This window comes from Calypte anna, chromosome 20, assembly GCF_003957555.1.
Source record: "Calypte anna isolate BGI_N300 chromosome 20, bCalAnn1_v1.p, whole genome shotgun sequence".
NCBI classification, from domain to species: Eukaryota; Metazoa; Chordata; class Aves; order Apodiformes; family Trochilidae; genus Calypte; species Calypte anna.
The window spans coordinates 5,557,960-5,583,928 of NC_044265.1; the positions used below are offsets into that span (position 1 = coordinate 5,557,960).

The window sequence follows — 25,969 nt, forward strand, 5'->3', positions numbered from 1 at the left end:
GTCCTGGCCAGCACGCTGCAGCCCAGGGGACCACTGCCCTCCATCTGGGGTCACTGCCCATCACCTGCCTCTCCCCAGTGTGACTGTCTACTCACATCTGCCACCAGCGTGTTTGCAGTGTGCTCCCTACCCTGGTTCTGTCAGCAGAGATCCAAGGGAGCTTTTAATAGCAGCTTGTTTGTTAAACCCGGGATATTTTGACAGATCTGTTGCAGAAGATGGGAGGAACGAGCCCTCAGGAGCTGTCACCCCTTCACAGCTCCTGCCCACGCTGGGGCTGATGCTCCCCAGGAGCTGTTGCCTTCAGTCCTGCTCCACCACCACACTGAGATACAGAGATTCTGCATCACACCCAGGGACTCATGGACTCATCAGCCTTAACAAATCCGGATTTTTTTGCACAGGGAAGAAGCCCTCTTCTCTGAGGCTGTCACATTTGCAGAGCCAGAGAACCCACCAGCTAGGTGGGAAGCCAGAGTGTCTCTGCCCATGGCCATGTCACCGATGGCAGAAGGCAAAGGGGACAAGGGATGATGCTGCAGATACCTGCAGGCAAAGGGGAGCTGAGCAGGATGAGCTCTGCTCTTTCCATAGCACCTAGGCAAGGAGCAAGCAGAGGACAGGGAAGTCAGCAGGCCCAGGTACTCAGGGCTTCTCCCTGGGGTGCAGGGCAGGGATTTGCACCCACCAACTCCATCCTACAGGGCTCAACCTACCACCTCCATCAGGAGGTGACACCATGGCACAAGACACCTTCCAGACCACGGGCCAACTCGCTGGCCAACTCCACTTTCCCTTCCCAGTACCTGCCACCAGCCCCACTCCTGCTTCAGGAGGGAGAATGTTAAAAAATAAAGACAAAAGTACAGAAAAGTAACCAAGAATGGACGGGGTACAGCCACCCAGAGGCAGCTCAGGGGTGACACGTGCCAGCTACACCCCCAGCTCTCAACCCTCCCTCACCAGAGCATCTCAGCATCTAAAATCATTTACATATCACCTCCCCCTCCACTTCCCACATGGAAACAAAAGGTGATTCATACACCAAAATAATCCCCCAGGACCTCCTAAAGCCCATGAATTCCCTCACTTTGGGGCCGATGGCACCTGGTGAGGAATTTTCCCAGCTTGGCATGAGGGTTTGACTCTGTCCTCTTCCTGCCTTTGTACCTGGTCCCATAGCACAGAGGGGGCAGAGCAGGGCCAGAATCTGCCCAAAAACTATTTTTAGGACCACAAAACAAACTGAATTAAAAAACCTGAGGGATCTGAAAAAATCCAGCAACCCCAAAGAAGCACCTGTGGGGTCCTATCCTCCCCAGTGGGTGCAGGAGTTGATCTGCCCAAAGTCCACCAGCAGAGACAGGAGTGGCACAAGTCACACATCTGTCACCTCAGGCATAGGCAGCAGACACAGTTTGGCAGCAGGGCTCCAGTTGGCCTCACTGTTGGGGCTCTCCTAGAAGACTGCAACAGCTCAGAGTGAGACACACAGGCTCACTGCAGCACAGAGCTGGAAGCAGCTGTTGAAGCTTTAAAGCAAGGAAGAAACAAGTAAAAGCCTTGCAGTTTCCAGGCATTATCACAGAGAGAGGCAAAGCCACAGACACATAGCAGGGCTTGGGAAAGGCTTTTGACACCAGACAGGTGACACTGCCCACCACAGGAGTGCTCCAGTTCCAAACAGGTGCAAAATGTGTACACAGGGACAAGTTCTGGTGCACCAAAATCCTTCTCAAGAACACAGACAGGACTTTGGGGAGATTCCTCATATGACAAGGTCCCCACCTTCTACCCACATACCAGGCAGGTTGTACTGCTTCTTGAAAAAGATGCTGGAAACTAGAGCAGCCCTCACTGGGAGAGACACAACTCCGCTGGCCAGGTCTCAGCATCCCCCTTGTCTCTGCCAAGGGATCAAGACAATCACATTGCTAGCTGGCAGAGCAGCAAGCCCCAAAGCTGGTCCAGGTCACCTTCCAGAAGACTTCTCTGCAGAGAAGTCAGCTCTGGCTTCCCAGAGCTCACAGGTTTCCATCTCCCAAGCTGTGCTGAGGCTAATGGAGATTGACTTTGAGACATATTTTTTTCCCCTCCTTTCAGATTTTGAAGCAAAAGCAAAGCACTTTGGCCCACTTTGAAATGGTGCAATTAAACCCATTTCTGAAGAATTTGCATTTCTCTTGCATAGGAAGCATGAAGCAAAGCCATGCTTTTTCTGTACTTTGAATAGATAAAAATCATACATCCATGTAGCCTTCAATCCATTCCCCCAGGCATGGAAGCTGAAGAGATTCACACTGACATGAAAATCCCTGTGACAGACTTCTGTAAAGCCACTAAAAGAGGCACACCCAGAAGGCAAAGAAGTGTTTCACACCTTCTGGAAGTAGGAAGTGTGAAAAGGAAAGAGACAAAAGCCGCCTCCCTTTCCCCAGATCTCCATAACTCCTAGCCTATCCTAGCATTGATGTGCCCACTCCTGATGTCAATTTTGGGAGCATTGGGGTCACACAGTGCTTTGAGGACCCCATAGCTTATTGGAGATGGCAACACCCTAGAGATTAACACCAAATCAAGGTCAGTCCAGCCCCTGGACGTCACCACAGATGCCTCTGCACACCACAGACCTCACACGTAGACACAGAAGTTACCAGACACAAGCACTCTACCTTCCTCCAAGTCGTTCCTCAGAGAAGCCTCCAGCAGAGCAACGCTGGCTTCAAAAGACACTTTCTTTCTGTTAAGAGCATTTCTCTTCTTCTCGTGCTTGCGTTTCTTGTGCTGCATCTCCTTCTCATACTGTGCCCATTTCTTCAGCTGCTGAGCTCTCCTCTTCTGGGCTGCCCGCAGCCTCTCCAGCGTGGGCACCTTATCCAGCAGCTGCAGCTCTGTCAGGAGGTCCACATGAGCATCCATTGCTTCTGCTGAGAGGAGGGGGGTGAAGGATGTCCCAGTGGGAAACAATGTCCCACCACAGGTCCTCAAGGTTGGAGCCACCTGATGCTATACCAGCATCTTGAGGCTGAGCTGGGAAGGGCCCATCTCAGCGGCTGATGAGAAAATGGTGGAAACCTGTAACGAGGAGGAAATTGTCAGGGATCAAATCTCATCATCCCATGCCAAGAAGCCACTAAGACCATCCCATTGGCAAACACAGCAAGCAACAACTACCACCTCAGAAGGCAGCTCATTTAATTGCACTTTAACTGCTTGGCTGTTCTTGCTGGGATTTGTGATCCCACCCTTCATCCACTCAAAACACCCAAGCAAAATCTTCTTGATTAAGCAATAGTTTTACTGTCCAATTCATTCATGGCTACAATTCTGGGCAGCCCTCCCTTCTGAGCAGAAGTAAATCTTAGTGAGCTAAGATCTTCCATAGTACTTGGTATCACTCCTCAGGAAACCCAAGAGAGATTTAAGTGCTGAGACACATCCTTCCCTCCAGCTGGCCCTTTCCAGCACGTCCACGGTCCCTCAATACTAATATACCAGGGTGTCCCCAGGCAGGACCATGCTGATGCACACCAGCAGCCACCTCCCTGCAGCATTTGGGTCTGGGCAGCAGGGACCAGGACTGCAGGAGCAGAGCCCAGGGAAGCCACAGACACCAGGCAAGGCCATCCCAGCACAACTAACCCAGAAGGCAGAGGCTGGAGGTATCTGTCCGAGTCCAGGCAGGTTTTCCCAGTGGAGATCTACCTACCAGGAGCAGCATCCACATCCTTCAGCTCCATCCATTGGCCCCTTCTCTCCTCAGCCACAGACAAACAGCTCAGGGCACCCAGGGGGGGGTGTTACTGACACTTAAACCACCCCAGCTACTGGAAAACATGGGGTGTTGTGTTCATTTCTCTCTGCCTTCAGGTTTTTTCCTCCACCACTCACTAGCTCATTCTGGCTTTGCTGTATGGGGCTCCACCAGCACCAGCAAACAGAGCAGTTAAATCACAGCCCCAGACTCCCAGTGTCATCAGAGACCTCGGGGCACCCAGGTGCACCCACCCCATTATCTGCTGCCCAGACCAAGGAAATAGGTCCCAGATATAAGGAGGGGACCAGCAGGGGAAGGTGCATTTGCAATAAAGCCAATGGCAAGAGCAAACTGTATGAGACCTTTCCAAACAGAGCCATGCAAGGACACTGAATGCTGAGTGTGCCAAATTGAGATGAACTGCACCCAGGAAATGGGAGCACTTATGCATCAGCCAGGGTGGGTGAGGGAAACAACACAAAAATTAAAAGTAGTTGATGGGAAAGGGAGACTGGGGAGCTTCAGTATTCACAAGCACCTGGGAAAGCCCCAGCAGGGCAGCTGAAGCCATTCCTTGCTCAAGTCTCCTGCTCCAGGGGAGAAGCAGCAAATGCCTCATAAGCAATGGATGCAAAGCATCTACAGGAAAAAAAAACAGCAGAAGAGAGGGAGCTTGACCGAGCTGAGAGAGGTGGCTAGGACAGCAAACCTCATCCCCCCCAGTCATGCCAGAGAAAGCCACCATCCACCCCTCTTCAGAGGGTAAAGCAGCCCCACTGGGGAGGCATCACCCCCGGGAGCTGCATCCGTGCATCACATCCTCCCCAGCCCCACCAATTTCCCAAGGTGGAGGCAGCCACTCCTTCCAAACATTGCTACAGACCTTCCGCAGGGGTTTGACCTTACCTATAAATATCTCGGCAGACTGACAGCCAGGCAGGCCATTTCCTCCCCCAGATAATTGGTCTGAGAACTGAAAACAAACAAACTCAGGCAGAGCACAGAGGCGGGTCCTGGGCTGCATCAGTAAATGGCCAACAGAAAGCCAGGGACAGCTTCAGCACCACCTGCAAACCTGATTTTGAGGGTTGCAAGGCAAACCCAAACAAAACAAAACAACCAAACAAACCCCTGTTCCATCCCCTAAGAACTTAAGACTTAAAAAAAAAAAAAAATGCTTTGGTTCTGCATAGGGACAACCAAAACAAAACAGCAAAATTTTTCAGGAGACACTGCCTAAAATTCAAAACACTTGTCCGAGATGGAAAATACCAACTTATAGCTTCAGCACATCACCCAAAAGCCAGGGAAGGCTGCAGTGGAAGTGCCACCAGCCTTCCAAACAACTTCTGTTTCCATTTATCTTATCCAGAGATATTTTCCAAGCCCAGGTACTCGGCTGGAAAACTCCTCACCACCTCTGGTGAACTCGAAGAGCCCTTTGCTTGCCCCGGGCAGGCATTCCTGGCCAGGTATCTTTTTTGGCCATCTCCACTGCAGTAACCCGGGCTGCAGATCTGAAGCCCCGGTCACAATACCTCGAAGGAGGGGAGAGCAGGGCAGGAAATGCCTCTCGGCACTCCCACCCCTGCTCCTTTTGCCAGCCCACTTCTGCCATTGTTTGCTGCAAGATGAACAAACATTTTCCAAAACACACCTGAAGTAGAAAAGAGGGCCTAATTCTGCAGGTTTATTCAAGCAAAAAACCCCTTATTTCAGCCTTTCCCTGTTTACTTCCCCTCGTCCCCCCCCAAAAAAAAAAAAAAGAAAAAAGCTGGAAGCTTTCTTGGTGGTATTATGGCTGCACCTCAGAATGAGCAAGAGGACATTGATTTACAAGGAGAGAAGTATAGCTTGCTTTGCTTGGCTGTGTTTCAGCCTTCCTCCATGCACCTCAAACTCCAGCAGCTCCACAACAGAACAAAAGGGAGATTAAGTGTTCTACAGCTGGGAATGGGGAGGGGAGATCCACAGACACCAAGATAGGTCTTCTGGAGGCACCAGAACTCTGGTACCAGTGTCTCCTCAAATCAACCAGCAAATGAACCCTCAAAGATCTCCCCAAGAGGTCTCCCTGAGCAGACACAGCTCAGCTTCTCCCAGATATAGGTACAAGTCCCCTTGCATCCCCCAGGGACTCCCAGGCCTTGCAAAGACTTTGCCTCCATCATTCCAGCTGCCTGTTTTTCAAGGACTTTGTTTCTCCCTGCACCAGAACAGTGGCACATTGACTTTTCCTTGCAGAGTGGTCAGTCTAACTATAGCACAGCTTCATGCCCCAGCACTTGTTTACCTGCAAAGTGACACAGAAGGTGGCTGTGTGGGTGTCTGTGGTTTGCAAGGCATCACATTTTTGGTTTCTGTTTTATTTAAAGAAGATTTAAAAAAAAAACAACAACACAACAAAAGTCCTCATGTTTGACCGAGCTGAGTTTCCATGAGCTCAGCAGATCTGCTGCCACCATGCCCAGAGCATCCTGCCAGCCTCATGGGGACAACAGGTGACTGTTTCAGGGACCAAAAAGACAGCAAGATGCTCATACCACCACTGCCCTCTTGGTGCTGTGGCCAAAAGAGACCCAGTCCAACCATGCCAAAGACAGTCCCACAGAAGGCCTGCAGGTGTTGGCAACCTCAAGTGCTTTTTGGGAAGAAACGTTTGCATTTCCTGTAATTCTGCTGCACCTTGGTATGAGATCTGACTCACCAAGCTCAAAGGACTGTTTCAGGGCACTGGTTACTCACTTGCAAGACAAGAAGTCACAGTGATTCTGTGAAGGGAAGGGTTCACTGACTCACCAGTTGCAAGAAGCTGACTGCCCCCTGCCACCAGCCCTGCCTGGAAGGGTCCTTGGTCTTCTGTACGCACCCCTCTTCCCCTTTCCCATCTGGAGGCTGGCACTTCCATCCCACAAAGGGAAAAACTGAGTCCACTCATTTTCCTGTTGACGCTCAGAGCTGTGCCCACATCCTCCTACAAAGCCTTTCACTTGTAGACATTTTGCTGTAATATTGATGAGGCTGGAGCCATCAGAACAGGCACATTGCTGAGTGATGCTGGAGAACGTCCTTGTCTCCCTGCCAGACAGTGGAGCTGGAGCTAAGACCTGCAAATCCTCTGTCACATCTCCCCAAGGCACCACTTAAAGCACAGCAGGACACGACAGCGGAACACAAACACTTCCAAGAGCCCTTCACTTAAGTGTCATCAATCAGCTTTGGGTTTATTCCACTTAATAAAAATAAGCACAAATCCTGGAAGAGCAACCCTTGAATGGGACACCTTGAAATGAACCAGTTCAGCAACTAGAGAATTCCTCTAAGCTGTGCATCTTTCAAGCAAAGGTAAAATTCCTGGCCCAGGTCCGTGAGCAACTGCTTCTGAAATCAAGGGGATCATTGTCCTTCTCTGGACTGCTTGTGGAGAGATACCTGCAGGGCTTGGCCCAGCTGATAGGGTGAAGTATTTGTGTTTGCAACATCAAGACAAGTAAGGAGCATGAAGGGGGACAGAAATAGCCCTCTCCTCTCCACCCCAAGCTAATCTTCTCTCAGCTGGAATTGGAAACCAAGCACAAAAGCAGGGAGCTGAGCACATAAGCAGCAGAGGAGGTGGTGCCTGATTTATTTCATTAAGAGTCAATTCCTGTCCAATGGCAAGGTGAGGAATTGTCAGATTTACCCTTTGTGCTTCCTGTAAGGGCCAAGGCCAACCTGTGCTTCTCCTGTGCCAAGGAAAGCTGGGTGACCTTTCTACTGCAGTCCTTCTGCTGAACCCATCCTCTGGCAACAAACATCAATGAAGGGTTTCACAGTCCCCTTGCCCATGGGCATGGAAGTAGATGACCTCTACAGGCCCTCTGTCCCAATCCAACCCAGCCTGTGATTTGGAGATTCTCTTTCAGACATCCCCTCAGAACTGTCCCAGCTTGGTGATACACAGACACAGGTCCTGTACAGCTGTTGGCCAGCATCTCCCCAAGGTCTGGAGAAAGCAGCAGAGCACCCCCCAATGCAAGAAGACCTTGCTGTCAGCCCAGCAGCCAAAACACCATCCCCAGACAGCCAGAAAGCTACTGAGAGGAGGAGGTGACAGACTGAGGGACAGGCAGGAGCAGCAGGGAAAGCAAAGCACTCAACTGTCCCCACAGAAGAACAAGGTGGGAGACATGGGGGAGCTGCCCAAAGCATGGATGTGCTGGGGGGCTGACCATACCCACAGAGCCCAGGTCCACTCCCTCCCACCCTGCCTGGGGGAACCTGCTCCAAGTCATTTCCTAAACTATGTCATCAGAGCATCCTCAACAAGGACACTGCACTGGTCAACACCACCCAAACTGTGACAGCCCCACACACCGACTACAGGGGACACAGCCCCTGGGCCTTCCAAACACAGACAGAGGGTCAAATCCCAGCTGTGACCATATGGCAAACTGGGGAGCTGAAATCACAAGAGGCATGCCTTCCTCTCCAGGGAATTGTGGCAAAGCTACAGGATGGTCAAATTTCCTACAAAGCCCCAGGGAGGGGGAGGAGGAAACACCCTCAGTGAAAGGCTGCCATGGTGAGCAGTTTAAAATGAAGCACTTCCATGCTCCTGGAGGGTTCCCTTTCTTTTCCTACACTGACATTTTCTTTTTTCTGCTATCACACCAGAGAGGTTGCCCCTTCTCCTTTGTCTGGATCCCTGCACAGCACCAACGATGCAGGTAGGCACTGACCACCATCTCCCCTGGGATGCCAGGATGGGAGCAAAGCTGGAAAGAACCCAGTGCTGGGAACACAATCAGTACCGACACAGCCCTGGGCAGCACGTTAGACATCAGCCTGACATACACCTAAGCTGGTGCTTTCAAAATGTTATGCAACAAGCCCTTCTCCAGAGGTCAAGAGCATCCACTGCTGAACAGGCAAACACAGAACAAGGTCCCTCACCTGACTTCAGGCAGCAAACTCATTGTGAGAGCTGCACCACCACCTCAGGATGATGATTTCCAGCCCTGTGACCCAGCCAGGGGGGGACTGGTGAAATCCTACTTGTCCCTCAGTGCTGTTCTACTCTGGCTCTGGCTACTGCTGCTGGTGGCAAATTCTTCTTGAACGCACCATCTGATTCTCCCTGCACCCAGCTGCCAGCCCCACAGCACCCGCAAGTTAACCACACCAAGGAGTGAAAAAATATGGAAATTGTTGCTGCATGATTTAATTTCACTGGTATCTCAGAAGCAAACAGCTCCTTTCCTCGCTCAGGGCTTCTGCAGCATTTTAAGCAGCAGATGCTCAGTGCTACCAAGTGAAGGGTTCCTCCAGAAGGGGAAAGTGGCAGGAAACATCACTTGAAGAAAAAAAAAAATTAAAAATAAAAGAAGATATATAAAAGTCAAGAATCCTTAGGGAACACAACTCCTACAGTCTGCCCTGAAGTGCTGCTGGGGAAGAGCAGGTACAGAAGTCTTCTGGGTGAGAGATCTCATCAGAAATCAGGAGTTTCGGGAGAGATTCTTGGCTTTCCCACAGGTTTCTTGTATGCAAAATAAGTAACTTAATCTGTGCCCTAATTAACTTCTTAAAGTGAAGATGCTGTTTTGCCCGTCTGCAAAGAAAGTTCTCATTGCTGCTCGATGCAAAGCAAAGTTTGGAGATGAAGGTGCATCAAGACAAGTTATTTTTCCAGCTTCATGGAGAGGTCAAATTTTAAAGCTAAATTCTTCCCAGGAGATTTAGAACCAATTTGGTTTAGTTGCTTTATCTCTAGTTCTAGATAATCTCACCTTCAAAGAGCTCCTTCCTAGCAGTGGGAGCGAAATATCAGCAGGAAGAAAAAGGCAAAACAGCAAGTTCCAAAAATCTCTTTGGAGTCAATGGTGGTAACAGAAAATTTTAAGTGCCTCTTTTCACCTCCCAACTGCTCCATCCCTGACAACATCAGCAGTTGTTTGAGGAAAGCCCCTCAGTATTTTCACTATATATTTCCTGTAAACACATGACACAGCACAATATTCATTCTTTTTCCTACCAGTATTTCAATGAAGTTTCCTTGAAAAGCTATTCTGTGCCAAGCCATCCTCCCCCACATCAGCACACTTGGAACCACACTGCTCTGTCCAGGGACAGCCCAGTGACAAGAAAATCAAACCTGATGGTGCTCCCCAGATGTTCACACACCAGTCCTTAAGCTCCTATCAGCACCTGGGGCTGGGGACATAAATGCAGCCAGGGAGAGCTTTGCTTTAGCAGGACCCAAACCCAACTTACATCCAGAATTCCTGAGCAAGCCCGAGCATTAAAGCTCAACCAGCTCCATCTTGCTCCTCTCGATGTGGTTCTCGTGCAAAGCTGCCCCTTAATCCAAATTCCCAGGGCAAGGCAGCAGGACTTGCAGGCATTTTAGGAAACCTCAGTCGAGAAGCTCTGTAGAGCAAATGCTCTTTTCTATGTCTGCTCCACACAGCTCACTCCAGACTGCCACTTTTCTGCATTAAATTGTCCTTGTCTGGGTAGCTTTTCAAACCCAGAACTTTTATGTGGATAGCTTTTATATTCAATAGGAGTTTGGGGTTTTTCCTCCCCTCTCCACTCTCATTCCCGAGCATCCCACTCACCAAGCAGGCTCCTGAGCTCTGCTCTCCTCTCTGCCTCTCCCACTCCCAGGCTCTGCCAGCCTCTGGGTTGAGGTGTAGCTCTGGGATGGGTGCTGGGTCCACCTCCCAGGGTGCCTCTGAGCTGCAGAAACTGTTCAGCTCCCTGTTGGCTTTCTAAGGGTGAAAGCTCAAATTTGCCTCCTGCTTTCAGGTCGATGGGGACATTGTAGAAACAGAGCCCCTGGGGTCTTGGCCATGGGCTCCTACCCAGCAGGGCACAGCAATCCCTTTGAACTTGGAGTCTGGATGGAGGGGGAAAAAAAAAAATCAGAAACTGAGTTTGGGGCTGAGTTTCAAATACAAGCCATCCCCTTTTAACCTAGCACGAAAGAGAAGAGTCTTCAGCAGGCTGTGAACCTGCAGAGAGCACAAGTGAACTGATTCATTTGGATTTTTTTCCTTAGGTGAGGACTGTGAAGCAAAACACAAGCAAAGCTCTGCCCTCTGCTCCCATGCTTGATACAGCACAGACACAGCCAGCATACAAGATCCTGGAAAAGATGATGCTTGAAGACAAGGAAATTGTATTCCTTCCAGAATTCATTACACACCTCTCCCCTTTGCTCTCCCAAAGAAAAGTATCTGCTAACAAAATTTATCTCTGGCATCAGAGGAGCAGCAGGATCCCTGCCCTTAGGCAAAGAAAGAAAGATCAGAACAGGATTTCTGTGCAAACATGAGCTGAATCCCAACTTCCCTCACATGAGAGCCCCATCTTCTGAGCTGGGCCGTTAAATACTGGAGGAAAGGCATGAAGCAGCTCTGATTAGGTGGAACAAAAATTAATTGAGGGCATAAGTGTCCAATTTGGTTCTCCATTTATTTTTTCCACAGCACATTATATTTGAGTGTGGATTGCAATGCAGGCACCTGCAGGGAAAGCAGCCTGACCCATCTGTGGCAGGGATATTACCTCTTTCCATTTGTTGGGGGATTTTTTGGTTGTTTTTGGGTTGGTTTGGTTTTGGGTTGGTTTTTCTTTTTTTTTGGGGGGGGGGTGTTAAAGCTTCAGCTTTTTATCAGCCCCGCAACAGGGAGATGTGTAGAGCCTTCCAAGATTGCATCCCCTTTCCTGACATTTTAAACTACAGATTTAGAGCTCTACAATTTGAAATGTTTTTTTCCCTGAAAACAGACTTTAAAATAAAACATGGGAAAAGACCAAAGCTAATTTCCAACAGAATCTCAAAAACACCACTACAGGAGCCCACACCCTTCCCTTAAGATACAAATTCAAGTCCTATTCACCCCCACTCCAGCCTTTTTTAGCAGAAATCCTTTCATTGTTCAAAGCCACTTCACACGCTTTTCGGCCCATGAAAAAAAAATAAATTCCTGGGAACTGCCCTATTTTGGCCCAGCAAGAAGCAAGATAAGTGCCTGGATTTTCCATTTCCACTCCTGGCAGCTCCAGCTGTGCCAGCATGGGGTGTTGCAGCAGCAGGGCTGTTCCAGGAGCTCAGCCATGGGCAGGGCTGTGCCTCTCCCAGGGGACACCACCTGCCCCTGTCACCCCTGTGCCACACAGCACAGCACCCTCCCAGGCAGACACCCTCTGACAGGGCAACATTCCTCTGTTTTTAATTTTTCCTGGTTTCTTGGCCAGCAGAAGAGGTCCTGCCTTGCTCTTCTCTTCCCAAGGCATCATTCTGCCAGCTTTATAGCACCACAGGGACAGTGCCAGATGCCAACAAAGCCACCACACCAAGCAGATGGGAGGAGGGGACGACGTGTGTTGGGTTCACTCTGTGAGATGCTGCTGATGTGTTAGAGCAGCCTTGTGCCTCCAAGCCTGCCCTGGACTTTGCTATACTCATATTGATGTCAAGAGATAGGAACCACTTCCAAGCTGGACACCAAGACCATAGTGATCCATGCTGAGGTCCAGCAGGAAGCACCATCTTGTGCAGAAGGTAGGAGAGGTTCTTCAGACTGCCAGACCATGGGAGCAACCACAATGGAGCTCCTTAGCACCAAGGATTTGCCCTCAGCCATGGCATGAATGTCACCAGCTGGGTACAACCACCCAGAGCCAACCATGGCATGAAAAGGGCTTTTGGGAGACAAGTTGGTAAGAAGTGCTGCTGTCAGGATGCTGAGGGGCTCTGTGGTGGGCTAGGATATGACTGGAAGGATTCAGAAGTGTCTGCTACACACCTGAGAAGAGGAATATTGATTTTTGTGGGAGATTTCAAGAGAGGATGCTCTTTCCAACATTCCGATTCATCCTTTTTAAATAGCAGTTGTACTTAATTATTGCTAACAAAAAACTTTCAACCCTACTGCTTACAGGCACCATTGAGCATATCTATGACCGTTCCAAGAATCCTCAGAGGATCTTCACCAAACAACACAAAAAGGTGGCCCCTGACCCATCATGCATCCATCAGGGATGGATGTATATGTATATGTAACTCAGGATGGTTTTGCCCACCTGCCTCTGCTATGCAGGGACCAGCAGGGTGCCCATAGGCTCTGCTGGGAGAGTAAAGAGGTGAGACTTTGGGAAAAATCAATTATCCATGCTACACTGTGGGATGCAGCTTGAACATCTGGATTTGTTATATAAGGCACAGCCCTCATACCTTGGTGATCTCCTCAATGACTCACTTATTCTACTGCTACACCACGCACACATCACCTCCCTCCACTCCAAATAAATTCATCCTCCTGTCCACCTACACTGTGCAGGTCAAGGACAGCCACCAGCATGCATGAAGAAGGTCCTGAGGCTGCTGATGTGACACTAACAGACCCACAGCCCAGTGGGTCAGGCTTCCTTGCAACACCCTGACATGCAGCATCATACCATTCCTGCCAGGTACCACTTCTGGCCCATTCACAGCAAGGGCAGTAAGGAGCAGCACCTCCAGGCACTGTCACCCCAGGGCAAGGAAGATGGGTCAACCTTGGAGCCTGCAGGAATATTATCAGACAATCACAGAATTGTTTAAGAAGAGACCTTAAAGCTCATCCAGTCCCAATCCCCTGCCATGGGCAGGGACATCTCCCACCAGCCCAGGTTGCTTCGAGTCCCATCCAACCTGGCCTGGAAAACTTCCAGGGATGGGGCAGCCACAGCTTCTCTGGCCAACCTGTTCCAATGTCTCACCACCCTCACAATGAAGAATTTCTTCCTAACACTGAAGAATTTCTTCCTTTTAGAAAGTTAAACCATAACACTTCAAGAGGACAAAGGCTCCTTAAAATGCAGCTCAGCAGAAACCCAGCACAGGAAGCAGACTGGTGCCAGTGGGCTGGGCTGAGGAAAAGCATCCCCACCACCAGCCCCACCACTGCCTCTCACTTCCACCCCTGCCCAGACACAGCTCCAGAGCAACTGGCCTTATCTTAGATGCAAACCATCAGATTGAAACACAATGTTTTGCTAGCAAAACGCTGGCACAGCTTTCTGTGGAGCCAACATCACCATTTCAGCCTTAAATCAGACACTCGGAGCAGTTTGCCACTGCCTTGCTTGCAAGGCAGATTTTCTGTTTCTAAAGCACCTTATTTTTAGGCTCAGTTATCAACCCGCACGTCACCATCCCTGCCCTACTTTCTGTGTTTTCTGCATCTACTGTTGGCCACAGTCAGTGATGGTGCCAGTGATGGTACCTTGGCTTGACTTGCTGCTCTTTCATCAAGTATTTACCACGTCTTACCTTCAAAATCTGATTTTGGATATTTTACATTAATGTGTCTATGTACGTGGTACCAAAATTGCTGGTACTGCTCTCCTCACCATCAGTGGAGTTCTTATTTTGCTTCTGCCACTTCTGGGATTACAAGCACTAGGGCTCTACTGCCACAGGCTAAGAACCACCTTGTCCACCCATGAGACAAGGTTTAGCCACCCTGCTCTGCTCTCTCCATGTGCAGCCATGCCTGGGTGTACAAAACTCTTCCCAAAGACATGGAGATTGAAGGGCCAGAACTCAGCTGGGAAGAATGGATACTCTTAAGGCAGATTTTCTGGAGGGCTTCCCAGGCACAGGTACCCACCCTGCCATAAGGCATGTTCCCCAGCTGAATATCTGTTCTGAGAAGCACTTTTATTTGGATAGGAGAAAAATCAGTGTTCTGGTGGCGAAAATCAAATTCCTGCAGTTGAGGCATCTTTAAGCCAGAAGTCTGATTCAGCAGATAGTGAAGGTCCTTCTGCATCTCACAGATCCCACCAGCTGCTAGCAAAGCCCACCCAGTACAAAGCCCCTCTTAATTTCACGTACCAGATGAACTGTTGCACAAGACCTGTCAGTAATAACAAGTCAAGTCCTAAACAAATCCCCAAATCTCAGTTTAGCACCACAAAGGCGGGAACCCAATGATGGGCATTAGTGAACACTCCACAGCCAGTAATGGGCTCTCACCTTCCCTGGTCCTTCCATGGATATTTGACCTCTGAGCTGCTGAGCTCAGCAGAATTTGCTCCTGTGAAAAGCTGCCAACATCCCATAGTGCCACACTCTAGAACAATGCCTCAGACTTGAGGTTTTTCCACAAAGACCATTAGAGGTACCATAATGTCACATGGAGCAGTTGGGACAGAATTGGTACTGGCACTCCTGAGCAAAGCTGTGAACCCCCAGCCTTCCCCTCTCAGGCTCTCCCCTCTCCTCTCTTCCATGAATACCCAACCAACACCTCCTGCCCCTTCCACCTGAAGGGCAAAGCATCAAGATGAAGGGTGCCAAGGAGCCCCTCACCTATAGGGTGGAGGCAAGAGCTAAGGAGCACACTCCCAAGGAAAGTCTCCTGGCAACGCAGGGGGAGAGAAAAGGAGGGGAAAATTGCTGCCAGCTTGTTTGTGTGCACTTAGGGTGGCATTTCCAACCCTGTAATTGTTGCATAATGAATTTAGCAATGGAGTTCAAGGGCTATGATTCACTCGGGCCAAAAAAGCCATGACTCAGCCCCCAAAGAATCATGAGATGTTAAAATGATATACATTTAACTGGAGCCTGACAAATCCCCAGGAGCAGGGTAGCAGCAGCAGCGTCTCAAGCACAACTCCAAGCATCATGCAAACAAATATCCCCACTCCTCCTCCGAGCCCAGGCAAGCTGAGAGCAGCACCAGAGCAGTGCCTGGGTCGGCTGTTGCAAATAATTTACACCTGCCACCCATGCCCAGCTCAGGTTATCAGTCCTGGCTCAGAAGAAAAAAAAAAAAAAGGCACCTGATGCTGCTTCTTCCCTCGGGCTCACACTGACTCAAGCAGAAAGCTGGGATGGTCCCACCCAGCCTAAGAAAAAGTCTTCATGGAAATCTTGCCCTGGACCTCTGGGGTGAGGAGTACTTAGGGATGCTGCTGGTGTCACAGCAGAGGAGAGGGGAAGTAGTGGGATGCTGGCAGTCAGGGTGCTACAGCAAATACTGGGGTGGGGGTAGGAAAGGAGTGCAGATCTCTGCAGGGAATGGGGCAGATTTATTCCCCTAAGTTAAGGAGCATGTTATCATCACCAGGAAGTGATGCAGAGAAGAACTTGGGGAAAAGCAAGATGTTTTCCTAGCTCTTTTGGGTGAAGTCATGCCCTGTGTTCTGTGCTTATGGAGCTTGCTTCCATGGAAATGAAAGTTATCTTGAAGTGAGACAGGGTGAGAATTCAAAGCAGAACAGCTGTTCTGGGTTAACTCCCCAGGTGGCTGCTTATTCTAGAGTTGCAGTACCTTTTTCCAGTTTAATTCACTTTAAAAATAGATTAGGCCAATGGTTCTGATCTGCAAGGCCATGGCAGCTGGCCTGCTGCTATTAGAGCATCCTTAAATGGAGCCTGGATATGGGGACATGGGGGGCTCCAGGATGCAGAGGTGATCATCCAGATTTGGAAACATGATATTAACCCAAACCAAGAAAGAACCATCAGCCTGCAGGAGGGTCTGCAAGAGCCAGGGTTGGGGCAGCAGGCACACACCTCACATGGGGGACATCCCAAGCAGGGCACTCTGCCAACCATAAACCAAACAACACCACACCAAACCCACAAGTCACACTTTGCAGCAACCAAAAGTCTTCTTACAAAGCCATTTTTATTTGAGGTTCATTTGAATTTAGTGTTTATCAAGCTTCCATTTAGCCTCATTAATCACAGCCTTTCAAGCTCTTTCAAATGCAAACACAGAAAAGGACCCAGCAACTGCATTTCTGGGTTTACCCTTCTCCTGCTGGAATTATGGAAGGCTAAGAAGCAGTAGTGCCAACCCACCTGTCTCATGCTTTTCAATCGCTTCCCATGGGATGAAATCAGCTGACTATTCTGGGGAAAGAAAAAAAAAAAAAGGCACCCTGATCTCTTTCCCTGCCTGGTAGCAACACTGCAGGGTAGCAAGAAGCAAGGTGCTGAGCTGGGGAAGGTGCATCCCTATGAAAGCCATGGGGGGAAGCAGCCTGGCAGCTCCAGAAGCAGCACAGGGATGCTCTCCCTGGAAGCAGGGGTGGCCAAGCCACCTTCCCCAAAGCCTTTGCATTCCCACCAGGGGCCTCTAGAGCTCTGGCAGCTCACCTGATCCAAGTCAAACGATATACCTTTTGTTTGCTTTGTATGGGGATTGAGGCTTAGCCTTTATCAAGCTTTTTTTTAAGCCCAGTACTGACTCACTCCCCTGAGAGCTGCAAGGAAAAGCTCCATCAGACAGAACCACATTACCTTGAAAGTAGCATTAGCCCCAGTTAGCAGAGGTGCTGCTGAGCTCAGACACAGTTCAGCAGCACCAGTTGTCACTGATCATAGAATTCCAGGTTGGAAGGGACCTCAAGGATCATTTGGTCCAACCTTTCTAGATAACAATATAGTTTAAATGAGATGGCCCAGCAACCTACCAAGAGGAGTCCTTAAAACTGTGCAACGTGAGCCCTTCACACTCTGCTATGAGGCTCGGGATGCTGCATTCACCCCTCTCACCTCCCAGAGTTTGCCTTTCTTTCTGCTGCTCTTTGTGCTCTTTACTAAAGCCAAGTACAGGGCCACCCCCTGCAGTGGGGACTCCTCTGATTTCACAGGGGAAGGTGTGGGAGCTGGGGGTTCCCACCTGCAATTCCATTCCCACTTCCCAGTCCCTCATGCTGCTGCCAACCACACTGCGCAGGACCTGCAGTGGGACAGGGCTTTGGCTTACTCAGAGCTGGAGTCTGCTTGCTCCTGGGTACCATAATCCTCCTGCACCTCCACCCCAACTAGCAAAGCACTCAGGCTCTGCTGTCTTTAAAAACAAACAAACAAAAAAACCCAATAATACAGTATCTATAAAGGAACCCCGTGCTGGACAGCAAAAGTAATAGTCTATAGATGAAAATGCTCTCAACAAGAGTTTGGCAAACAGCAGAACCACTGTGGACCAGCAGCTGTGCAGGCAGAACGGTGCTGTCGAGATGAATGAGCAAGGGAGCACGTGGAAAGGAGACAAGGAGAGACAAGCAGATGAATAGAAGATGACAGGTTTCTAGTAAGATTGTGATAAGCCTCTTTAAACTTCCCTAAAAGATGAGCCAGCTGGCAAGGCCATCCTAGGAGGTGGTGTAACTCGACTAACAGCCTTGCAAAAAGCCAGCAGCTGACCCCTTTCACACATCCCAGCTCACTCCTGCAGCTCTTTAAGTAGGGAGGGATGAACAAGCTGTGCCTGGATGCTTCTACACCAGCACTCTCCTGCAATGACCACCCACCCTCCTTGCAGAGAAGCCAACAGCCCTACCCGCTTCCCAAGAAGCAAACAAGGTCAGACTGCTCAGCAGACACACACAGCCCTGCTCTCCCTGACCCCACCAGCCCCAGAGCACCTTTGGTTGCCCAGGCCAGGGCTAATCCTGACCTGTGCTCCCAGCATCGGAGCACAGAGCTGCCAGGCACATCTAGGGAGAGGCACATGGCTCCTGAAAAGGGCTTTGGGGAAGGCAAGGGGATGAGGGGGAGCCCTGCACTATGCTTTTGTCTCCTTCCTAAATGCAGCTCTGCTGTGAGTCATGGCACAGCCAAGTCCTCCAAAAATATTACACCTGGGTGACCGGTTTTACCCTTTGAGGAGGGAGAGGGCTACCCACAAGGGAAATCAAGCTTGAAATATTAAGAATTTTATACTTTAAGGGATGATACCTTTAAAATCTGCAGGAGGTGGAAGGGATACCAAGCACAGGCATAGCTAACAAAGAGTTTACCAGGTTCCCTTTCCAGCACCACAGCTGAACTAGAGAAGTATTTGAAACTGGAGGTATCACCTGGGGCAGTTGAGGGTTTTGAGATGTAGAACAGCAGCACCCAGTTTGTTTGATAACAGGCAACTTTTCTCTTCTTAGGCCAATTAGCTGGTGATATAATTCACCCACTGAGGTCACTGAATCATCATCTAGCAGTTTCAAAGGAGACAAGATAAACTGCAGGCCAATTTTTCCCCTCCAGCTCAAAGAGTGATTCAAAATACAGTTAATGATAGTGCTTCTTAAGTATCTGGCAGAGGATTTAAGAGGGCAATATATTACCCAAAAAGAGATTGACCTCTTTCACGCCAAAGAAATGAAGCCTGTTAAGATACAGGACCAGATTTTGCTATCTTAATTCACAACCATTAAATAGCCAAGAGCTGCCAAACTTGAGCCAGACACAGGTAACAGCAAAAAGGAGAAGCAGACCCAAAAACAGGTTAAGGAAGGTCACAGTTAAATCCCACTTTGTCACCAGCACACAGGAAACTTTAAGGATAAGAAAGGAGTAACATTGCCAAAAGACTTTTAGCACAAACCCTGCATTTTCATGAGTTTATATAAGATAAAAGTGAGACATCCCCTCATCCACAAAAGCTTCATTATTTGTCAACCTCAGGCTCCATAACCAGTAAACACTGGTTGATGTTTTTCTTCTTACTGGATGAAATGTGCCTAGAGGCAACAGGCATTTTATAAATTATTAAACCAAGGGAAAATAAGGTTCAAACAAAGTGGCTGCAGAAGTGCTGCAGGAGCACCAAGGAGCTGGTACAGTTGGTACCAGCACACTCACACAGAGTCATTTTTCCTGCAACGATGGACTCAACAACAAGACATTGTTAGAAATGGGCAGCCTGGACACGTGGTCTTGATGGCAAAAAGAAGATGCAGTATCTCAACATTTCATCACATCCACCACAGATATCTGAAGTTCAATGCTTTCAGTCTTATTTTTCTTATGAACTACTCATGTTTTCCAGGCAGAAGAAAAATAAGTAACTTTTTTAAACCTCGTAAGAGATTTCAAGTAATAAAGCAAATCCCATAAAAATAATGTAGCAAATGTATTTTCAATATCATACACAGTTTTTAGTCCAGCCCATACCAGAGATTAAACAAGGAAGGGAAAAATAGAAATGAAAAAGTATTCTTCGTATTCAGGATTTAGTATGTTATGGCTTTCACAACAAACAGAATTCCCCACCAAATTAAATTCAGTGCCAGCCTGGAAAAAAACCAAACCCTTCTGTTTTCTATCATCATTTTTTCATCATCATTCAATCACACTTGACTCTTCCATCTGTGAAAAAGCACCTACCCGTAATGGTAGGACTTGGGACAGGGTCAAGGTGAAAGTTAGGGCAGTCCAGGCAGCTGCTCCTTCCAAGGTTTCCTGGCAGGGAACACAGTGGGCCAGAACCCAGAGGTTTGGTTTTTCTGCTCCCCAGGTTTGTAAGCCCTCTACTTTCCTTGACAATTTGTCAGAAGCCACTTCCTCAGCTACTCCATTGCAGCTGGAAGCATCCTCCTTCTCCTCCTCGAGCAGTTACCCCAGCGCAGAAAAGACCTTTGCGTGGTAAGTAACCGAGGATACCAACTTGTTGGTTTGTCAACAGTCAGCTGAAAGCATCCCTACCACCCCTGCCACCTCAGACCCTGGAGCTGGAGAACGGACTGAAGTTGAGGCTGAAGTTCCTCTGGTCTGCCAGAGTATGGAGAAGACTCTCCAAGAAAGACCTTCATCTCACACCGAAACCAGCACTTGCAATCCTGATGCCATTTCAGGCAATACAGCTGCTTATATTCAGGCTACCTCCAGGGTATTTCTTCTACACCCGAATCATGCCAAAAGGGAGAAGACTTCTAAACACAACAAGCAAAACCTTTTCAGGAACAAACACAAGGAATTGGTATCTTCAGCCTCCTGGGTTTCACATGATGACCCACGGTAAAAACGTCTATTTAAACACTAACGCCAAGGGTTCAATGGAGTAAAAACTGCCTCGAGGGAGTAACTGGGTCCTCCCCATGAGATGCACCCAGGAAAGGGGTGAGCCCGGCGTACCGAGGGAGCACCCGGGTGCCCGGTGCCGCCCGGGGAAGGGAGCGGACTGCATTCCCGAAGTGCCTCTCTCCAGCCGGGGTTAGGATTGCACCGGGATGAGTTACCGAAACTCCGCGCCGTGATTGCAGCCGCTGCCCTGGCCGCGCCGGAGGGACACAGACAGACGGACACACAGCCACACACCGGAGGAACGAGCGGGTAAGTCCCCGCCGCTCCGCCCGCAACACCCCGCTGGGCCGCTGCCCCGCCGGGCCGGCTCCGCTCCGCTCCCTCCCCGCTCCCCCGGCCCCGCACTCACCTCCGCGGCTCCCGCAGCGCAGCCGGCCCGGCCCCGCGCTCCCGCCGCCCGCCAAGAAGCAGGCAGGGAGCAAGCAGGGAGCAGGGAGAGAGCAGGGAGCAACGAGAAGGCAGCGGCGCCTCGCAGCCCCGGCCCCCGCCCGCCTCCGGCTGCGGCCGCAGCTCCGCCCCGAGGAGGAGCCGCGGAGGGGGCGCGGCGCGGAGAGGGCGCGGAGCAGTCCGGCCCCGGCAGGTGGAAGGCGCGGGGAGGAGAAGCATCCCCCGAGGATGGGGCGAGAGCGGCTGGTGGGGAGGGACTTTGGAGAAAGGGAGCTGGTCCGCATGCGTTTTGGGGAAGGGGGGGTAAGGGAGGGAAGAGTGAGGGGAGGGCTGTCTGTGTGGCTGCGGGCGGGTGTGCGTGTGGTTTAAATAAATAAATAAATATTAAAATAAAGGTCTTCAAGTTGCCTCGGCCTTCCTGAAGCTGCCGAGTGCGGCTGTAGATAAGATTTGCCCTGGCTGCCGGCTGGGTGCGGGACGCTACTGCTGCCTGCGCTGGAAGGTCTGGGGAGGATATCCGGGTTAGGAACGCTCTTCCTTTTTTTTTTTTTTTTTTTTTTTCCAGCTTAAATAGCCGAGCCCGGCGGCATGTTCCTGTTTGCTACAGAGCAACTTGGTGCTAAGGATGGGGTCCTAGAGTTGTTTTGGGTTTTTTTGGGTTTGATTTGTTTTTTTAGGCGAAACTGAAAGCCACCGCCAGTGCAATGTGACATTCACATCAGGCTTTCAAAGCAGAGCGACTGATGCCGAAAACAAATGCCATTCCTGAAGTGTGCCTCATGCCCATTTTATAGACAGACAAAGGGAGGCAGATAAGAGCCTTTGCCCGGAGTCAGAGCCACTCACAGGCGCTGGGAGAGGAGCCAAGAAGCCTCCTGGGCCAGGGAGCGGCACCGAGGAGCCCACACTCACCCCTGGATGGGCTGGGAGCCGAGCAGAGAGGATTCCTCATGCTGCTGTCAGATACTGTCTCTGGGATCGGCTGCCTTTTCCGGGATGAAATAGGTTTCGGGAGGTTTGGAGGATTAATCACCATCAGCCCTATTTCTCCTTGGGAAAGGGCCTCCGCCCAGACCGAGATCAACATCAACCCGGAGACAGCTCTGCCCATCCAGCTGTGGGGTTTTGTTAAAATGTTGTAGCTCAACAAATGCCTTTTGGTTTGAAATGTGTCTCCCTCCTTAGAAGAGGACAATGTGTGGGTAAGTGCTTACAAGTAATAAACCTGCAGTTTTGCAACTGTACCTGAGTGAGAGCAGCCACAGTGTGAGTCTGGTCAAGGTGGGGGTTTATTCTGATCAGTGTCAGGGAGCTCTGTCCAGAATTCACATTTTACTTCTGCAACATGGCAGAACTGTGTTTAAGAGTCACAGGTGACCCATGAAGATGTGCTGTAACTTTGTGAACTTTTCCTGTTGCTGCATTTGTACGTGAAAAAAACCTGGAAAGCAAAGATGATGTCCGTGTCCTCCTCCTCACTGGATCCAGAGAGGTGTAGGTGCAAAATGGGTGGAATGGGGGAGTACTCAGCCAAATTAAATGTCTGTTACAGGTCTGGGACCAGACTTGGATCCTCACTCACCAGAGTCCTTGGCAGCCCTGGGCTGTGCAGGGAGGAGGCACGAGCCTGGCAGCCGGAGCCTTTGCCCGGGGTGCTGGAGAGCAGAACAACTTTGGACCAGTCTCTGAAGTCCATAATTCAGTTGCCTGTTTATTTGAAAAGTGTTGTAAGCACAGCTGCTTTCTGAGGCACAAATGGTAATGTGGGGGAGGCACATACATGTACTGGCTCTAGGCCAGACCAGTGAGTCAGCATAAAGAGCTGAAATGCATCTTAACAGCTAGAGGATTAGAAAAAAAAAACCAAAAAACCCAAACACCAAACACAACTCATTTTCTGCTCAAATTTGGGTATAAGCATTGCAGTTGGGAAGATAAGGACAGCTACCATGTCAGAAGACTCTTGCAGTGCCAGAGCCCAGGAAAGGAGAAGGTGGAGGGGTGCAGCCATCAGCAAGAGCCTGCAGGCACCCACATCATCCTCATTTTTGTCAGCAAATCAAAGTTCTTGCTCCAGTTGCCAATACAAAGGTTTGGAGCAAGAACAGAAGTACACTTTGTTTGTTTTGTAGTACAGTCAAAATTTACTGCACCAAAGATCCAGGTTAAGAAACAAGATATTTCCAAAGTCAGATTTCATAAAAAGCACCACTGAAGCATTCAGAGTTTTTAAAGAACCCTGTTCCTAGTGTCTCCTTCCTCATCCAGTGTGCAATCCAATTTCACAGCTGGTTTTGGTCCTTCAAATTCCTTTCTTTATCAAATTCACTATTTGCTGGGAAGTTAATACCCAGGTCTAAGAAAAATATTTTTTGCTTGTGCTTTTATAATACAAAAGTTACTCAGCAGTCAAACTAGATGTTGACAAAAAACTGAGTCTTCTGGATGAATAAATAGGAAGCTGCAGTGATTGAAGGCTGCTGAGCAGACCCTGTAACTCAGACACACAGGAGGAGCTGCCAGCCTTGGGCTGTGCTGGGAGTTGAAGTGAAGGGACAGCAAAAATCAGGTCCTTGTTCTGCAGGCACTCAGAGCATGTGTGCCTGTGATGGCTGCTTCAGTGTATGCTGCCCAGGGTGACAGCTTCTCAAAATCAACCAGCTGAGCCATGGGTAGGATGGAAAAGGAGCCGAGTGCCATGGGAGGAGCTGTGTCAGTGGCCCCATGCACAAACCATGCTGCCCTGTTTTCCCCCTCTCCTCTTTAATTCCTGCTTCCAGCTCTATGGTTTTAATTCCCTGGCAAAGTTTTGTTTTCATCATCTTTCAAGGTCACCTGATGTATTTAATTGCAGCTCAGAGCTGCTGTCACTAAGAAGCAAGGCTGATGGCAAGCAAGGAGACCATGTCCATGCTTCAGCCCCCCGTCAGCAAACACAAATCACTGCAAAGCAGAGGAGCAACCAGACCCCAGCACCTGCACAGCAGAGCAGGACAGTGCCCATGGGCAACATCTGGCAGGACAGGAAGGGTTGAGTAGAAGAAACAAGCCATGAGACAAGAAGTGAGGGCAGAAGCTTGTCACAAGCAGTGAACATGCACAGGGGCTTGCCCAGCAGAGGAGGTAAAGCCAAGTGGGCAGGGGAGACACTGGGAGGTGTCCGAGATGGAGATGGGGAAGCAGTGGTCTGAATGGTGAAGGTCAGTGAAGTCTGGTGAGGGCAAGAAGTTTCAAACAGAGATGGTGGAAGGAAATGAGGGGGGGGTGCAAGGGGAATCGTAGGGGGTAGCAGGGGAGGAGTGATTTATCTGTGGCATGTGGGTTATCGAGAAGGAAGTAACAAAGGACAAGCAAAAGAAATGATGTTGAAAGCAGGGAGTTGCCAGTGGGGACACTTGATCTTAGGGAAAGACACATGAAGAATAAAAACCTCTGGCATTGGTGGTTCTCTGTAAAAACCAAACAGCAATCAAACAAACAAACAGCAGATTCAAAGGCCTGGAAAGTGCTGAAGTCATGAGAAGGCTCTCATATGTCTTACAGAAGGGCACTTAGAATAAGCAGGGCTGACTGGAAAAGGAAAATTAAAGGAGGAAATTGGTGAGAGAGGATGGAGGAGGACACTGAGGGAAAGCTGAAAGTGACAATAGAAATGGAGGACTAATAAAGAGTTAGAGGGGTACATCTGGAATATTTATACTGATTTCAGTAAAAGGCCATGAGAGAAAATCAAATATTAGATAAAGAATAAACCAGGAGGCAAATAGAGAACGTGCACAGGTCTGGCTCCAAGGTGGAAGAGCAGAAAGAACAAATGCTGCAGCAGGAGAAGTCAAAAGCAATCTTCCATATTTGAGCATCAAATCAGTAAAAAACGGCTTTGCCAAGGCTGGCAGGAGAGGCCCCAGCCTTGGAGACCATTACTCCATCTGCACTAGGAAATCCTACCCCAAACTGGGCATGACCCCTTCAGTGGGCACCATGACTTCCCAACAGCCCAAGTTATCCAAGTGCAACCTCACTGCAGCAGAAAAATTAACCAATGACAGTTTGTACCTTGCAAATGTAACAGAAGAAATAAAAAACATTTGATCAACCTCCAGTATTTGGAAAACTCATCCTTCTCAAAGGCTGGCACTTGTTCCTCCTCTTTTCTGTAGGCACAAAACCCAATTGCCTACAAACAAAGCATTAGGGACCAGCTCCAGCAGTGGCTCTAACCTGAAGCAAAGCTGCAGCCTTGCATCCAGGACATCCCAGCAGAAGTGTCTTTTACAAACAGAAAAGCCAGGAACAGGTTTGGAAAGCAAACGTCTCCAAACACATAAAGAGCCAGGACCAGGCTGACTGACCCATGGGACATTTCCTGCCTTGACAGGAAAGAAATATCAGTCTGGTGAGCAAAGATCCATGCCTTGCATGGTTAGGAGTTTAAATCCCTGTGGTTAGGAGCTGGCTGCCTGCCCAGTGAGAAACCATGTTCCTGTTATTAACAGCATGCTTCTCCTCATCCTCCACCTTCAGCTGAAGGAATTGGCACCTCTAGCCCCACCTTGCCACCCACATCTGTACCAAGAGCTTTCATTAGAGGCACTTCCAGTGCCCTTGCATCAGGTCAGCATGCCTGGAAGATCACTTCGGTGCTAGCTTGGCATGACATCCCTTGGGGCTTCCTTTTGGGGTGACAGAGGGAAGGGGAGGTTTGCTTTTGGGGGAATAGAGGGAAGGGGTGGGGGTTGCTTTGGTGGTGGTTTCTTCCTTCCAACCTCTCCCAGATGCTGCAGGACAGCAGAGCCCCCCATGAGGTCCCCCCTCTGCCCTCCCTCCTGTTGCAGAGGAGCAGAGCCAGGCATGGGGCAGGTGCTATCTCCAGCAGTTTCTGGGGATAGACCACCTGGACAGTAAAGCATTTCTTTCTGTTTGGGGGCTGAAAAACCTTTGATGCTACCAGGGATTTGCATCTCATTTCT

General features: G+C 49.6%; 1 protein-coding gene across 1 annotated transcript in view; it reads right to left on the bottom strand.

The window, feature by feature from the left end:
- The window catches only part of PPP1R16B (protein phosphatase 1 regulatory subunit 16B), a 58,236-nt gene extending 37,193 nt beyond the window's left edge, over positions 1 to 21,043 (bottom strand). Inside the window, exons 1-2 of the mRNA XM_030463300.1 lie at positions 20,962 to 21,043; positions 2,673 to 3,075 (exon numbers count right to left, since the gene is read on the bottom strand). Of these exons, the coding sequence (XP_030319160.1) occupies positions 2,673 to 2,919 (247 nt within the window). The 5' untranslated portion in view covers positions 2,920 to 3,075; positions 20,962 to 21,043. The remainder of the gene's footprint in view (positions 1 to 2,672; positions 3,076 to 20,961) is intronic.
- Positions 21,044 to 25,969: the final 4,926 nt, after the last annotated feature.